At 39.3% G+C, this 17,076-nt stretch overlaps 1 protein-coding gene across 3 annotated transcripts in view; it reads left to right on the forward strand.

Annotated features, from left to right (window-relative positions):
* The window catches only part of TTC39A (tetratricopeptide repeat domain 39A), a 47,751-nt gene that overhangs the window by 20,831 nt on the left and 9,844 nt on the right, over positions 1-17,076 (forward strand). For all 3 annotated transcript variants that reach the window (XM_052665957.1, XM_052665960.1, XM_052665959.1), the window contains exons 7-17: positions 570-669; positions 1,365-1,430; positions 7,039-7,147; positions 7,819-7,886; positions 8,017-8,076; positions 8,826-8,987; positions 10,637-10,728; positions 11,726-11,846; positions 13,405-13,516; positions 15,282-15,396; positions 16,079-16,195. In XM_052665957.1, the coding sequence (XP_052521917.1) occupies positions 570-669; positions 1,365-1,430; positions 7,039-7,147; positions 7,819-7,886; positions 8,017-8,076; positions 8,826-8,987; positions 10,637-10,728; positions 11,726-11,846; positions 13,405-13,516; positions 15,282-15,396; positions 16,079-16,195 (1,122 nt within the window). The remainder of the gene's footprint in view (positions 1-569; positions 670-1,364; positions 1,431-7,038; positions 7,148-7,818; positions 7,887-8,016; positions 8,077-8,825; positions 8,988-10,636; positions 10,729-11,725; positions 11,847-13,404; positions 13,517-15,281; positions 15,397-16,078; positions 16,196-17,076) is intronic.

A 17,076-nucleotide genomic window follows, 5' to 3' on the forward strand; every position in this document is an offset into this window, starting at 1 on the left:
AAAACAAAAAAAAAGATGGAATTAAATAATTTAGAAAGAAGCATTTGCTTTAAGTGCATAAAAAGTTTGCTTGTGTACCAGACACATAATGACATCCAGTCTGGGCTCCCCAGAAGGATGCTGAAAGGGAGAAAGGTGACAGTGTCCACTTGTGCAGGCTGGAGGTGACCAAACACAGGTCCGTTGTAAATGCTGCAGTTACAATAAAAAGTCATATATCCATTAGCAACAATCAGCAGATAAAAACTGGACAGCCTGAATAGTAATGTGTGGCTGCCATTGAAGCAGCGTGTTGGGTTTATTCCCCCAGCAATAAACAAAACGAAGTAAGACAATATTGTGATAAACGTGCGGCTGTGGAAAGCTTGGGAACAAAACAGTTTCAGATCTGGTTGGATTAAGCTGGGAAGTAAGGGATATTACAGAACTGAGATCTATGACAATTAGAAGAACAAGTAGTAATTTCTGATAACCCATCCTTATTAATAATAATAATAATCTTTTCCTATATTTAACAAAATGTTCTTTTGAACAGGCACAAAATGAGACACAATCTTTTGCTTTTTCAGGGAGTTGGACAGCCTCATACAGTCTCCACATTATGTCAAAGGAGAGAACCATCTTCATTTTGAGGGAGGTGTAAAGCTTGGAGTTGGAGCCTTCAACTTGGTACGTACCAGCAGTTTTTCTCTCGAGCTGAAAGCTAGCTAACTGGAAGTGTTGATAACTTAAATACCTGAAAAGTTCCTGGACATCAGTGTTACCAATGATGCGGTTAAAGGCCGTTGTTTCATGCCCTTGTTTGCATTCTGCTCTGAAAACAAGGGGTCAGTTGATGGTGGTGTGCTACAGGTGTCTTCTGCAGCACACAGCAGGATGCTTCTTGGTGGATCAGAGGCACTGACCCGGAGGTGCTGAAGGATGTGGTGGTTGTTGAGGTGATGGACTTCAGAAAGTGCCAGGTGCTTCCCTCAGCTTGCCTTAAGCAGTGTGAGAGTCTGGCGTGAGCCCCAATGTTGGATTTACTGCACAAAGAACAAATATGTACTGTGCAGTGCACACCCAGTATTTCTGGAACTTCCCAGAGGTACTGCAGTTACAGCGTGTGCTGTATAAACATCTTTCTGTCAGGGAATCCTGGAGACACAGCAGTCCTGAGTCAAATGGATATTTCTGTTTAAATTGTATACAGAAGACAGCAAGTATATGAATTTACCCAGAACATCCTCGGATATATAAAGATGGTTTTAGTAATTTTTATCAACTATTTATATTGTGTTTGGGAAAGTGGTATAAGGCAGTCTTTAGCTGAGATGCAGAAAGTCTGCTACTGTGTAACTTGCTTTATTTTTTTTTTTCTACAGACACTGTCCATGTTTCCAGCACGAATTCTGAGATTACTGGAGTTTGTTGGGTTTTCTGGAAACAAGGTAAAATAAGTGTTGTTGGTGTATTTCCCTCACTGCTGAGTTTAAAAAAATACGAATAAAAAAGAGTCAGAAGTTTCTCTCTTCTTTCTTACATTAGTTGTGACTGGAACACACTGATAGCTGTCACAACATGTACATTGCTGGCACTGGGAGAGTAACCCTTGCACCTCCTGCATGATATTGGGGAAAAAAAAATCCATTTCATTTCTGATTCATTTTTTTTCTATGTCTTTAATGATCTCCACAACTCCTACGTTCTCTCTGCCTAAAGAGTAGTAAGTGCTTTTTTGCTCAGAGAGTAACCGGTCTGACCTGTGTTGCTTGTATATGTAATCTGTGGCCAGTTTAGCAATGAAGCACCAGGAAACTTACATGAACTGCAGTAATTTTGCACAGGGCAGATGGACAGAAAGTGATAACTCCCTCTGTATCAGCCTTGTGTGGATGCATTGCTTTGAAAGCAGGATACTGAATTATGGAGATCACTTATTTTATCTTGGTTTCAATTCCTTGAACCTGCCTTTGTCTGTTTTTACACCGCCACAATATGAGATTGATTCAAAGCTGGTTTCCTGTATTAAGGAAACATTAAGGTTCACTTAGCTTAATCTACTAGTCAAATTTATTTCATAAATGTTGGATAAGTTAAGTGTTTGATATCCCTCAGACACAGCAAAAGCAGTGTAAACAAAACTCAACTATTTTATTATAATACTTTCTATTTAACAAACAAGTTTAAAGGAGAAAGAGGGTTCCTTAATCAGATCTGTACCCTTAGGTGATGAGTGGGTGAGTGTCACTGATATTTGATTAGCTTATAGGAAGGATCATAGAACTGGATATAAAGCATCGTGTTTAAAAATAAGGAACGTTTGGCAGAGTATTAATTTGAATTTGGAAATTTCAGGGAGGTTATCAGGAGCTGTTTCACAGGCAATAAAGGCAAAAGTCCAATACTTTCACCGGTCTGTTATGAAAACAGAGTATCTAAAGCAACAGATATCTTAGAAAATGCAAAGGTATTTCACATACTAGCAGAATTCTGAAAATGAAATCATATAGAATCACCAGTGGCTTGGGCTTGGAGGGACCCATCTAATTCTTTGTTGAAAACTCATCCTGTTACTGCAGATGAAAATTTTCACTTTAATTTAATTTCTGTTCTATTCCTTTGGCCCTGGGGTTTGTTGTATGGCTGAGAGTGGGCTGCTGTTTGTGTTGATGAGTCAGATCCTGTTCCAGTTTTCTAATATCTGTCTGAAGCGTGACCTAGATTACCATAAATTTAAGCAAAAACCTGGTATTTGCACACCAGAAAAAAAAAAAAAAACACCATCATTTTAAGCATATTATTTGAAGTTCAGTGAAGGTCATTTATTTTAACATGCTAAAAAAGTCTTTCTGCATTTGACAATTCTGAACTAGATGCCCAAAGTCAGAAACAAGATTGCAATTGCATTTGTAATCCTTTCCAGTGGAAGTTTCCCAGAGCTTGCAAGAGGAAGCTATCTTCTGCAGTACAATGGGCTTTAAGGTGAAAGAAACAATAATGGAAGAGGAAAGGAAAAGTTTGTGTTTCATGTGTTGCAGCCCATCTGAAGGAATGAATTTTGATTATGTCTGTATGATCAGGCAGTCATTTCAGTTAAGTACTCGTGGTGAGTACCAGGCTGTGCAAAAGATGAGAGAGCTGTGATTAGTGCCTTGAGCAACTCGTAGTTCACCTGGAAGAGCTACAGCATGCTGGAAACCAGACTGCTTTTGGTGTGACTCAAGTGTTTATTAAAAGTGGGTGTAAAATTGCATTAAGATATCTCCCACAATAGTAATCTGCCTTAGAGCCAGCAGACTTGCCTCTAGTGGCTCTCCTTCTCTCTGACATGTCATGGCTGTTAGTCGTTGAGGACATGCCCAAAGCAGGATTAATTCCTCAGCCAGTTGTGGGCATTGCAGACATCAATTTAACTGCAGTCTGGAGTCTCAAAGCAGTAGGTTGGGTGTGATCAAAAAAGTGTAAGAGTAGCCTGAGGCTGCCTTCTTCCCTTCTACTCAAACAAGTGCCAGTTCTGCCATTCTCAGCTCCTTTCCCCTTGTATGGTTAGTCAAACTGAGGGCTTATTTGTGTTTCATTGTGTGGCCTTATATTTAGGTATTGACATTCAAGGGAGAGGAATGCAGTTTTGCTCGATTTCATAAGGAATTCTGTGTGTTGAGGTGTATACATGGTGTGTTGGCAGGTACGCCATTCTGTACTGAGAAGGCTGGCTTTCTCCACACACTCAGGTAGTTGATGAGGAATGCATCCTATCCAGACTTCTTGTGTTTAATGATGACTAACTTCTGGTGAGCAGTCACAAGACTCCTGTGGCTAATATATGCTGTCATTCTTAGTTTACAGAATGCTACGGATATTGCACTGCTAAGCTGTAGAAAAGTTTGACATGAGTCAGCCATATGTTGCCTGCAGCTCATCAGAGGGTCAGCTGGCAGCATGAATTCAGGGAAAGACTGGAAAAATTTCAGATAGAACCAATTTATTTCAAATTATACATTCTGATGTGGGAGGACACTTTTTCCCAAGGCAGCTGAACTGATGAATATTTTTTATGTCTCAGTTTATAATAAAATGAATTCCAATTTCCCACTGAGCATATTCTTGATTTACATTTCAGTCTCCTGCAAATTTGAAGCTAAAGTTTCAAAGTTATTTGGGGATGTGTTCAAGCACCCCGTCTACCAACTTAATTAGTTCTTCATAAAAACTATTAGTGGTATCCATCCTTGCTACACCTTCAGTGGTGTGATCAGGTCATGGGACATGAGCAGTGAGCTTGTTTTGCTTTCTTTATGTAGATTTGTAATTAAACAAGGAGGATATAATACAAGAGCTTTCATGTCAGGAAAATAGATGGGTTTTAGTCACAGCTGATATGGCTATGAATCAGTCCACGTGTTCTTTAATAATGCTTTTGAGCTTTGTTGTGTTCATTCCATGTTCAGTGAGGAAATCCCCACTGCTTGCCTTGGGACTCCTGTTTGAGAGAATGTTGGATATCTTGGATCAAATCAGTGGGATATCACTTTTCCTTTTAATGTAGTGACAGTATAGGGAATTTAGAGCATGGTATGTTCTGAGTAACTCACATAGAAAGATGAGGGGGTTTGTACTGGATCGTGGCATTTGCAAGCAAAGTGTGTTGCTTCCTGCTCTGTATTAGACCTTACGCTCTGTGGAGTAGCCTCCATCTTGTGTTAATTTCATTTGAGTATTTTAGAGAAATTATTAACACCTGTTGACTTGACATCTCTTTGATATTGTAGCAGTATGTCCTGTAATAGACTGTTTGGAAGCACGTCCTGGTATTTTGGCATTGCTCCCGTCACCGGCGGCATAGGTGTGGGAGTTATTTATGGCTGTTAAAAGGTACTTCCTTACAATTACACGTAATGTACTTGCTTAGTGACTGGCACCAGCGAGTATAGTTTGTTTAGGCAGTAACTCTTTAGGCTCAAGTAGCAGACTGGGCATGGAGATCCTCAGCTGATCCCTGCTGAGGATCGAATGGGTGTCGCAACGTTGTCCAACTCGCAACTCCTTTTAGGTTTTCTGCCTAATCTCCATTGGCCCCTTCTGGAGGAGATGTGTTCAGTGAGGTGATTCAGAGAGCCTGACAGGCTTCCATGCTGAGTTGTGCCTCAGTTGAGTGTGTCCATCTCTGCCAGATGCAGAAGGAGCCAGGGCAGCCTGTCTGGGCACAGTGGCAAAATTGTGCTTCTCAGTGATAGCAGTCATCGTCCCACTTTGGTTGTTCCACCACAACAGAAGCAGTTTGCAAGGATTTGGGAAGGAGAAGCAGCTTTGTTCAAGCCTTCTCTGCAAGAAAGTATTGCAATACTATAAGAACAACTTCTCGATTTCTTATTTTACAGACTGTTTTCTGATTATATTATTAATTTAATGTAGAAAGTTTGGGGTGTTCACATATCAGAGTAAAGAGTAAGCATTCTTTCATTGCTTGTGCAGGACAAAATAGGATTTTACACATGATGCTTGGTGAGCTCCCCCAGTCCTACGTAACCGTTCAGTTTAAGAATTTAGGCTATGTATGCCAGATTTGTGGCTATCTTTTCTTTAGAATAGGCACTTTCTTAATGCACTTACATCACAGTTACGGCTTTCATAGTTGCAGTCCCACACGGATGGGTATGGGCTGCATTTCTTACATCATACAGAAGTTGCTTAACCCTGGGGGGCAGGGTACTGTTGTCTGTAAAGGCTGAGTGAAATATCCAGCCTGAAGGACTTTTTGGAAATCTACTTTAAAGTTACATTTTTTTTCCTGACAGACTTCATTCTGCAGAGTGCTTTGTCTTCCACCTTGTCGTTCTGCAGTGCTACTTTTTTTTTGAGAAATCCAAGTATTTGTTGTTTTCATCTGAGCAGTTGGAAGAAGTTGAGCATATTGTATTTTGCAGAGGTTTTGTATCAATCAAACTTCTGCTTTTAGCAGAAAATGAAGTTGGCTTCATTTGCTGAGTGCTTGCTTTCCAGAAAGCCATTGATTTTCAGTAATGTTTTTCACATCTTTTAATTTCTTCTGAAGTGACGAACAAGTCAGTATTCTCATTATTTGTACCCAGGCTGGATGTGATACTAACTCACCGCAGATGTTTGTGACAGTGGTACCTTTTCCCATAATAATCATTAATGGAATAAATTAAGATTTATTAAAACTCAGTATAACTGTGTTTACATTTAGAAAAAATTAGCCACACTAGTTAAGTGAAAGCATTTGTATGGTGAAAATTAGAATATGATTGCAGGCTTCAGGGTTTATACCGTAAAGATAGAAGTCGGGCAGTGTAACACCTTTCCATTGGTAAGGACACATGAAAGATGAAAATCAGTGCTGAGATCGTGCTGTGAGTGCTCTCTGTGATACCTTCATCAAGGGCTCCAAAAGACATCCCTCGGAGTCCCTATTTATAGTGTTTGAATTGGATATCTTTGTAGTGGCGTACAGCACATTCCAGTAATTTTCCACTGCAGCCATAATGCACCTTTCTAAACAGCATTTTCCCTGCTGCAGAGCAGATCTCATAGTTAATGTTTGCATATTTATAATATTGCTCTTGATATCATGGAAGCTGTCCTGGAATGTGCTGCTAAATGCTGCCGCCTGTGGAGCTTGAAACCTTTGTGCTCACTTGGAATATGAATGCAGCTTTACAATTGATGGCCTTAGTTCTTCCCAAAGAGAACTGAAACATTCTTCATCTTCCACCCATGATAGTGGTCCAGCAGCCCTGTTTCATTTGTTAATGTGCTTACTGACATCCTTCAGCACTGTTATCCTTTGCCCTCCTAGTTGCAGATTTTTTATTTCCTTGATATCTTTCTCAGAGATTAAGCATTAAATCCTTGAAAAGCTGTTAGATGATTCCATGTCTTTGTGTCTCTGATTGCTATGTAAGCTATTTGCATCAGTGTATTTTGGAAATTTGGTGAGTGAGCAATCTACAAATGACACTGCGGGAGTTAACTAACTACCAAAAGGTGACTTTAATTCTTTTCCAATCCTTTGTTGTCTTTACTCTGTCTGCACAGGAGCGTGGTCTGCTGCAGCTTCAAGAAGGAGCATCCTCATACAGCTTTAGGTCGGTGCTGTGTACCATGCTGTTGCTTTGCTATCATACTTTCATGACCTTTGTGTTAGGTAAGATTGCTTATAATATCTCTTGGATTTGATGAGTTCTTGTGGGAGATGGGGGGGGAAAAAGATTATTTCATCACCTATATGTTGGTGTAATGTTTGTTCATAATCAGATTAAATGTGCATTGTCTGTGGGTGGCTTTACAATAGTGGTTGTACCTGAAGAGAGTATCTTAATCTTCAAGATGGAGGTTTGTTTAATGCATAAGATGGGAGAAAATGGGGGATAAGAAAAGAAGTCAGGAGAGCTAAATCTGTCTTCTGTGGAAGTTTGGAATTTGGGAGATCACAATTGGAACTATGAGATTACTTTCCTAAATACTTTGATCATGTTTATATATTGTCTTTGTCTTTTTTGGGAGATGGTAGCTTCTAACTGAGAGAGCACACTTCCCAGTTGATGATCTCCTCATCTACTCAGTTAGCTACTATTAAAAGTTTTTCAAAATGTATTGGTCTACACACTTTCAATTCATTAAGCACAGTGTTGTTTGGATCTTCCTGCTTGCTGGCTTAGTGAAACACTGACCTGTATTCACACCTGATTTATGAGATAGAGGAACTTGTGTGTTGGCCAGATGAAGATGGCTATCAGTACCTTGCTTTCCTGTTTTGTCTTGTTGGGTTTTTCTCTACTTATTATTTTTTATCACTTGCATTTTTATGCACTCTAGGGACAGGAAAAGGAAATGTTGAGGAGGCAGAAAGGCTACTTAAACCTTACTTGGCTCGCTATCCAAAGGTAAACTGAATCATAATTCAGATTGGTGTGATTGCTTGATGTTTCCCTGCCAAATAGCTAAGATATAGACTGTATAGTCAGCTTGAAAACTGTTAAAGAATACTTGTATTTTTATTATTATTTATTACAGGGAGCCATATTCCTGTTTTTTGCAGGCAGGATAGAAACACTGAAGGGTAATATTGATGCGGTAAGTAATGCATTTGCTCTTGAGAAAATAAGCCTCAAAAGCTTCAGAAAAACTCCTCCAAGAACAGTGTTTCCTTCTTGTTTTATGTTTCCTGTAGCTTTGGCCTGTATGAATTTATAGTTCATAAATTACAAGTCAGAATTTTGAGAACTATTTTGACCAGCTTGTTGGACCAGCTTTTGTCACTACCCTTGATTGTGGTGATAACCTCATCTACAAATATCAGTGACACAGTTTCCTCATTATCCTTCATATCCTGACGCAAGTCATACCTTTAGTAACATCTCATGATAATATTTTGCCTTCTGCCTGAATGGAAACTCAGTCGTACAAAGCTTGGAAGAGTCAATGCTTGGAGAATGCATGTCCAAAATATTCCAAGGCTGAGTATCAGCTGATTGCAGTGCTATTGCTCCTTTGGAGCTACGACAGTAAATGTTAGCTGCACATCTGTCCTCTGATTTTACTTTCCCAATTTCCGTAGGGACTAACATTCATTTTGCCTGTATGTAGGACTGACTATATAATCCAAGAATGGGAAGCTCTGTGGCAGGGATAAATTTGCTAAACCCAGGTTGACTGTGGAGTCAAGGATCTCTTACATGAAGCCACCAGATATGATCTTGGGGAAAGCTGGGTTGTTTTTAATTAGAAAGTTGCAGGAGCAACTATGAAAGCAGATCATGGCAAGCCAGGTTCTATTACATACACATGTGATTAAGGCAGTATCTGGAAATCTTTCTGTTCAGGCAGTTAATAGGTATGAAGAATGCTGTGAGGCTCAGCAATACTGGAAGCAGTTTCATCACATGTGTTACTGGGAGCTCATGTGGTGCTTCACCTACAAGCGCCAGTGGAAGATGGCCTTCTTTTATGCAGATCTGCTAAGCAAAGAAAACACCTGGTCAAAGGTAAGTTAAGCAGAACGAGGACGAAGTGTTGAGTGGCACACATAAGGCCCTGTAGTATCCACTAACTCTTAATCAGATGGCTTTCTGTAGCTTTGAGCTGGCTGAAAACTGTACAACACGTTCTGATCTATTGTGGCTTATAAAGAAAAGTGAAGTGTGAGCATTCAAACCAGTGCAGATTGTGGGCAAACAAAAATCTTTTGGGCCCCTTTTGTAGATGAACAACCTGCTAAAGATGTTCTGCTGTATTGACTGTTCGTTTCGTCAGCACACAGCAGTTAGTGGCAAGCTGCCATTTCTCTCATTGCTTTATGGATATAAGTTCTGTTGGTGATAAGTGAGGCTCACCATGATGGTGCCTTTCTGATAATAAACGTGATCAGAAGATGTGCTGTTCCGTGTGCACGTGAAAAGAACTTCTCAGGTTCAGAACCCTAATAGCTTTTCCTCACCCTTCACCTGAGCCTTGGGGAAATCTGTCAGAAGAGTTTTAATTCTGGTAGATGGGTGCTGAGGTTAACTGAAGTTCACTGGTTTGTTTCTCTTCAGTGTGATCATGCTGTGTGTATGGGAGGCATATCACTGTTTTGTTTTTTCTACTACATACATTGCATGTATTGACCAAATACAGCCACATGTGAGCTGGGGTCTGAACAGCCAGATGAGGGCAGCTCACACAGTGCTCCCAGCTGGGTAGAATCTGCAGCAAGGACTCCTTTTGCCCCCGGGAATTCCAGCAGTGCTCTGAGCCAGATGCATTGGCCTGAATAGCTCCCACAAGTCTGTTCCTTAGTAGAGGAGCAACACTTGACCAGAAGCTCAGATATCCTGAAACACTGTATGATTAATATTAATGTGTGTCCTTTTAAACTGTGTATAGATTTTGGTCGTATATTGCAGGGGCCTAAGGTAGCAGAGAAAGTGCTCCTGTTAATAGGAGCAAAATATTAAATACATGAATGAAGTGAATGATGGTCACGTAAATGGACTCCTAGATCCTGATGTAAATAAATAGTTCAAGATTTCCTAAAAACTCCTGAATCTAATGGTTAATTAAATCTCCACAAAGCAATACTCAAAACTCACAATGGTTATTCTGTGCCATTCCATATGCTGTAACATCCTGTGCTGCTTTGCCTTCTTCAGTTGCTCAGAAATCTCTGTGAAATTGGTACATTTCATAATCTGAAACAATGGAATAACTTAAAAACTACTGTGCTATTTCTAGAACTTTAATACTTGAGATATGACACAAAGTTGTGACTGACACACAGAATACATGTTTTCAGTTGGTTTTTTCCTCTAAGTGTGACATTTTCTTAAGTTTTCTAGTGTGTATTTTTGAGAATAATAAAATAATTTACACATGATACAAAATAATTTACAGCACGATATTCAGTTGTACACTTGTTCATGGAATGCAAACATAAACTGATATGAAGAAAACAAAGACATGTGTAATTAGCAAAAAAAAATATTACTCTGCTTTCCAAAATACTTATCTCCTGCTTAAAATTTTTAATATTACTTCTGTTTGTGAGCAAAAGCAGCACCTTCTTCCTCTTTGTTGCTGTTTTGTTCTGTGTATCAATAGTGGTGATTGCTGTAGGTTCATTTTCCTGTACAGATATCCTTGATTGCATTTGCAGGCTACCTATATTTACATGAAAGCTGCTTATCTCAGCATGTTCGGGCCAGATGACTGCAGTCCTTTTGGAGACAACGAAGTTGAATTATTTAGGTAAAATTCGCTAACTACCAATTGCAAGAGTTTTGTATCAAATCCCAGTGTTTGGGGAAGAGAGGCAAAATTATTCATAATGCAGTTTGGAAGATGTACACAAAGAACATTGGAGTTGGTAAGAAATTGCAGAATGAAACTTCACCTTCAGACTGAAGGAGACCTTGAAATGGAGGCAGCAGATTTCTGCTGGCCTGGGAGTGCTTTAGAGACAGGATGTTACTTTTATCAGCCATGCAGTGGCTGCTGTATTTGCATGTAGCATTCACATTCTTTCCAGTTGTTTCCTTAATCAAAGTGGCATGTAAGATCAGAAAGTCTTCAACGGATTATGCTACAAGGTGGATGCCTTCTGTAGCAGTTAATGGAGACAATTTGATTTGGGGATTTTGAGTCTGAGAGAAATATGAAACAGTATCCACTTGCATATGTAACTTTCATTATTGACACAGGATCCTAACCTAATTGTAATGAGCAAGCACAAAAAAGCCTGACTGTTGCTGGGCCAAACAAAACCAACTACTTTGTTTTTGGAGTCTATTTCTGTAAAATTTAAATAACACTCATGCTCACAATATATTGATTCTTCTCAGATGTTCCATATCGTAAATAATCATTACAGGCAGATTTCATTGGTTTTCACTGGGATCCATTGCAAAGGGAATCAGTTTTGGTCTTTGGGAAAGCAAGAGCCAGCTTGCCTCTTTCTCACTCTGGGTCCCTTTAAAGTTAGGCACATTGTCATCTAATTCTTTTGGATGGGGAAGAGTTCCTTTCTCTGCTTGATTGAAATGGAAGCCCAAAGAGATATATGCATGCCCTGCATAAATAGCTTTTGTGAATATGTATTGCTCTGCTTCCCCAGAGATAACAATAGCTCAGTATGTAACATCTTTTCAAAGTTCTTTGACTTCATTTATTTATTTTTAAATATGGATGCCATTATCCCAGATGTTCCTGAAGGAAAAATCCCTTACGTTTCCTTTTAAACTTTCAGAATTGTTCCCAGCTTGAAACTGAAAATCGCAGGGAAATCACTGCCTACAGAAAAGTTTGCCATTCGGAAAGCTAGACGGTATCTTTCTTCAAACCCCGTTCCTTTACCTGTTCCACCTTTGGTAAGCTAGAAACCTTTCCTCCCCTCGCTCGTATTTAGGCTTTTATTTTTTTAATGGAAGGAAAACCAGGGTAATAGGAATAGTATCTTTCCATGTTTCTAAGGTAAAACCTCTGCAGGAGGCTGGAATGTTCCCAAAACAAAGCCAAATGAATGCAAGGAATGCTGTAAAACTGGGGCAGGCAGCAGCCACAAGGAACTGAGCCAGTTGTTTGTGACACGTAAATGTGTTGCATGTGTAACTCATTATTCCAGCTATAGACTAACATGCTCCTAACAGCTTTCTTTTAATTACCTTTTGAGGAACTTTGCCCTGGGTTTCTTCTGTCACGTGTCATTTATTGACACTATTAAAAGAAGACTAAGTGAGGAAAAAATGAAGAAAACAATGCAAGGACTGGGCACTCCATGTAAGCATCTACTTATGTGCCCCTGAGCGTTCGCACTGTAGTGCCTCCAGAGCACCTCAGTGATGGGATGAAGCACGGACATGTGTCCATATTGGCTCCAGAGAGCTGCTCTGCATTGTTAGTTGTTTATGGTGGTGGTTTCTTTGGTGTTTTTTGTAGTGTTGCCCAGTTCCCTTTGGCCAGGTAGGATCAGCTGCATAAGGCTCCACCCAGTGCCTGGTTCACACGGTGCTTATAAAATCTCTCTGTAAATACCAAATAAAAGAACGTAAAACATAAAAAGAACAGAAAAGATTTGCCAAGTGCTGAGGAGTTGCCATTTTCAGTGCTATGTGCTGCTTTATTTGAGAAACAGATGAATAATTAGTAAATAGTCTTTAAGAGAATGTCTGAGCAGGGAGAGCCTGTTGGAGATATCAGTGAGTAATCATTTCTCAGCCCACCAGCTGGATATGTGACACAGTGCTTCCTGAAGAAATACAGTCTCCTGAAGATAAGTTACAGCATAATGTGGGTATTCACTAGAGGCCGCTTTCCACCAAGTCATAAGACTTAAGATGAGAGAAAATAAATAGGTGACATTCATTTGTCTCTCAGGTTTCAGAGACCGTAGAGAATGAAGAACTGTATGCACCTGGGGTTTGTTTGGGCTGTTCTAATGGGATTTTAGCAAAACAGTTCTGTCCTAAAGGCTTTCCTTGAGTGTCCTTGTGGGAACACAGCAGTCTTTGTTTCTGCTGCAATTGCATATCTGATGCAGCAGATGTCACAGCTGAACAGTTAAAGATATGCTGAGGTTGTGGAATAGGGTGCAGAATCCCATTTCTAGAATTTTTCTTTACGTTGCGAAGGGACTTGCTAAAGCAGAAAGGTCTTAACCTCAGTTATTTAGTCTAGAAGAAGTATAGCTTGAGTAGTTCTGCAATATTCCTTGGTATTGAATACAATCAATGGCTCTTTAGTTGTTTTCCAGTACTGGTCCACTCTGAAAACCAGGAGAATGTTTGCAATGGCAGTATGTTATAACAAACTGAGATTTTGGTTATGGAATCTGTAACTTTTTCATAATACAGAGATAACAGAAATAATTGATAGTTGTTTTTAGCCAGTGATATCATTAACAATGCAGTCTTCTCTCCCTGATCCTAGGAGATGATGTATATCTGGAATGGCTATGCCGTAATTGGACAATGTCCCAATTTAACAGAAGGCATGTTAGAGACTTTAATTGAAGCAGAAGAAGCATTGGCAAGAAGTTCAGGTAATCAGTGATACGGTTTAATCAGGTATTCTACACTGCAATAGCTAAAGATATTATCTGTGAATAAAGAGAGACACTTGTTAGTAAAGTTAATCTGATCACATGAGGAAGGCAGATTATGAAACCATGAACTGTTAGTGCAGACAGGAGTAAATTTCCTCTTTTGTCATAGATCGTACTAGCACTGCCACTGATAGTACTAGCAAGCTATTTTCCGTCCACAGATGTATATTAGGAATAGTTCATGACATATTGAAGGACTGTTTATTTTGCTAGATCAAAATCAGTGTATGAACTGACTTGATTACTTAGATCATTAAGGTTTTTTATTCTTAGGTATAGTATTTCAGTTTTGAAAGATAAATAGAAAGAGGTGAGTGTCTGCCTTTGGTTCCAAAAGTGCTGCCAGCTTACAGCGTGACCTTGGAGGGCTGAATGTTATTCGTGTGTCAGAAGCTGGGACATGAGGGATGGGCTCCCTTTGCACAATAAAGGAACATAAGAAAGGATGTAATACTGAACTACAGTGCTACCACATCTTTTGTCACTCAGTTAGTTACCGATTTATTTCTTGCCAGTATTTCCCAACACCTATGGAATTGCAGCCACAGCTTTTCTCATAGTTTCCCCTTAGATAAATATTTGATCTTATGTATTTCCTGTAAAAGGATTTGGCCCACCTTTACAATGGAATATGAGTTAAGTCACTGCATTGCAGTGTTTTCTAGGACCTTGGTGCATTGTTACACAAGTACTCTTTCAGAAAGAGTTGCTTGACAGAATGGCTAAAGCTTTCTCCTTAGTTATTTGAGGACAGAAAAATATTTCCCATGAAAGTGACATCTTATTAAAAGAAATTTGTCTGTCTCACCTCATCACACAGTTTGCAACGTTATTTGGGATAAGTGAATAATTTCTTCTTTCCTAACTGGTAAATAGTGAGTACAGCTGACTTTGCAGGGATTTGTGGAGGCTGATTGACATCTGTAAAATGCTATGAGGACATATAATTGAAAAGGGTGAAATATTGTAAACGTATCAACAATGTGAAGTGTTACTTGTTACAAATAATGGTCAGCTGTTTCCAGGCATCATGCTTCTCTTGAGCTTTCCTGATGGTGTTTGAGGCTAAACTACAGCCTTTTCGAATATTTCCTTTCTTATTTCTGGATTCCTAATTCAAAATCTACCACTGTGAAATCTTCAACTTCCAAATGTGCTCATGACAGTATTACATGGATAAGATATGGAAATAATTCTGTTAGTGGAAATTCGTATCTGCATTTCCAGGTGTTGTACGCAGTTGAGTCTAGGATCAGTCCCTAAATGTTTTTTTAATGCAACTGTGGGCAGTTTGAAGGCTGTATTATAAGTAGAGGAGATACTTCATGTGAACACAGAATCATTAAGGATGGTGTATTCTCAAGGGGTGCAACAATTCCATGCAGAATGTGTCAGGATTTTGTCAACTGGAGTGACAGAGGAAGAACTGAATAAAGGACCACTGTAATAGAAACAGGGTGAAATTCAGCACAAGATGCAGTGCCATTACTCAAATTTCTTGTTAGCTGATATTTCGTTATACAAGTTGGTGATAGCATGAAACTACCCTGAATGAATTTAATGGGTCAGTTAGTTTCTTCTGTCCTGCGTTCCAATAAGTAGATTTTATAATACTTTCCTACGTACAGGAAAACTTTTCCACAAGTCTGTCTGTACTGCTCTAAAATGTTTTCTAAAACGTGTCATTTACTTCATCTTGCAGCTACAGAATTGCTAGCAGATGACCAGTGTGTGATAAAACTGCTAAAGGGTTTATGCCTGAAGCATTTGGGCAAAATCTCAGAGGCAGAAGGCCATTTTAATTACATCTACTTAAAGTAAGTTGTCTACCTGGTATGCTCTTGAATTTCTCAGTACCTGCTCTTTTCAAGTAAGAGCAGGTGAAACTTTGATGTGAATAGAGAGGACAACAGAATCTTTCATATTTATTTCACTTGTTTCAATATCCAAGGGCTCACAGTTTTAATTGCCAGTGTTGTTAGCCATATAAGGAGGAGGAATTGCAATTCTGCACTTCTTACTGATACTTTCTTCTCTTTGGGAACTACACACACATGCAATTTTTGTGACACTGCTGTTTTTTCCTCCCTTTCCTCTTAACAGTCAGAAAGAAGTTATGCCTAAAGAACCAAACAGTCTCCAGAGATGATTGGCAACGTGATTGTATTTGGAAGCCCTGTATATTGTGAATGGGATCTCTTTTTTCTCAGTTCACACAGTGCTTATGATATTATCACCTTTTTAAAAATTTCCCCTATAATAAATACCAATAATTTTTAACCCCAGGAAATAACACATTGTGTATGATGGTTATGGTAAAGTACACCACTTAATAACCCAGAAGGTAGCATTGGACAGAGAACACAACAAATGTTGTAATAAAGATTGATTGCTCCTCCTGAACTTAGCTAATCTCCTATTTATTTTCGCTTGGAGCTGTTAAGTGAGTGAAACAATAACTCATTTCAAGATCTTGAGGCTATTTCTTTTCCTATGCAGTGAGAAGAAGATAAAATACGACCATTATCTAATTCCAAATGCCTTGCTGGAGCTTGCATTGCTGTATCTGGACCAGGACAGGAGAGAAGAAGCAATAAAACTACTAGAAAGAGCAAAGTAAGCAAGTTAAAAGCCTGTTCTGGTGGGTCAGTATGGTGTGTTACTATGAGTAGGAAGCAGAAACATTAATACTATAGAAACTTTTGTTTATTCAGTGGAAGCACACATGCCCTAGGTTTGGCTGGGACCTTCTCAGGTAGTAGACAGTATCTGATAGCTCAGTCTGTGAGTTACCCATCCATTCTGATAAGAGCAAAAATAATTTTGAGGGTGTTAATATGAGTGTTAAGGACTTGCATAAGAAATAATCTATGTGTAACAAGGTGTAATTTTCTTTGTTTACTTACTCATAAAAATCTGTTTACTTATTCATAAAAAATGTATTAAATGAAATCACAGCTCTATGTTAAGACTGAAAAACTATTCAGATTGGTGGCTAACAGTGCTGGGCTTTTTCCTGGATGAAATACATTTAAGAAAATGTTTCAGTGTGCATTTAGTATCTTTGCATTTTCATCTTCACGAGGCAGCTGGAACACCTGCTGTTGGCACATTCGTCGTGATTGATTTTTCTATCAAAGCAGGTTTATCAGGAATTGTTGGACTTGATCTTGTACGTTCTTGGTTATAAACCTAACGAATCTAGTTTTGCCTCTGTCCCAGTCTTCTATGCTTTACTGAGCCAAAATTGCTATCTGGGGAAAAGAAAGAAAAAGAAAGGAGGAAAAAAAAAAGACATTCCAAACCAAACAACCCTGGTCTCCTTCAGGCACCTTGCAGCAGGGCAGTTCACCTCTCCGCCTGGATGCTGAACGAGTCCAGATGTCTGCACGTTTCCAAGCACAGTCACGCCAGCCACTGCTGCAGGTGTGCAGCTGCAAAGCTGATCTCTGGCCCCATCTTCCAAAAGTCGAGGGAGGTTTTGTGTCGGTCTCTTA

This window comes from Tympanuchus pallidicinctus, unplaced genomic scaffold (assembly GCF_026119805.1).
Source record: "Tympanuchus pallidicinctus isolate F22 unplaced genomic scaffold, pur_lepc_1.0 scaffold7, whole genome shotgun sequence".
Lineage (NCBI taxonomy): Eukaryota > Metazoa > Chordata > Aves > Galliformes > Phasianidae > Tympanuchus > Tympanuchus pallidicinctus.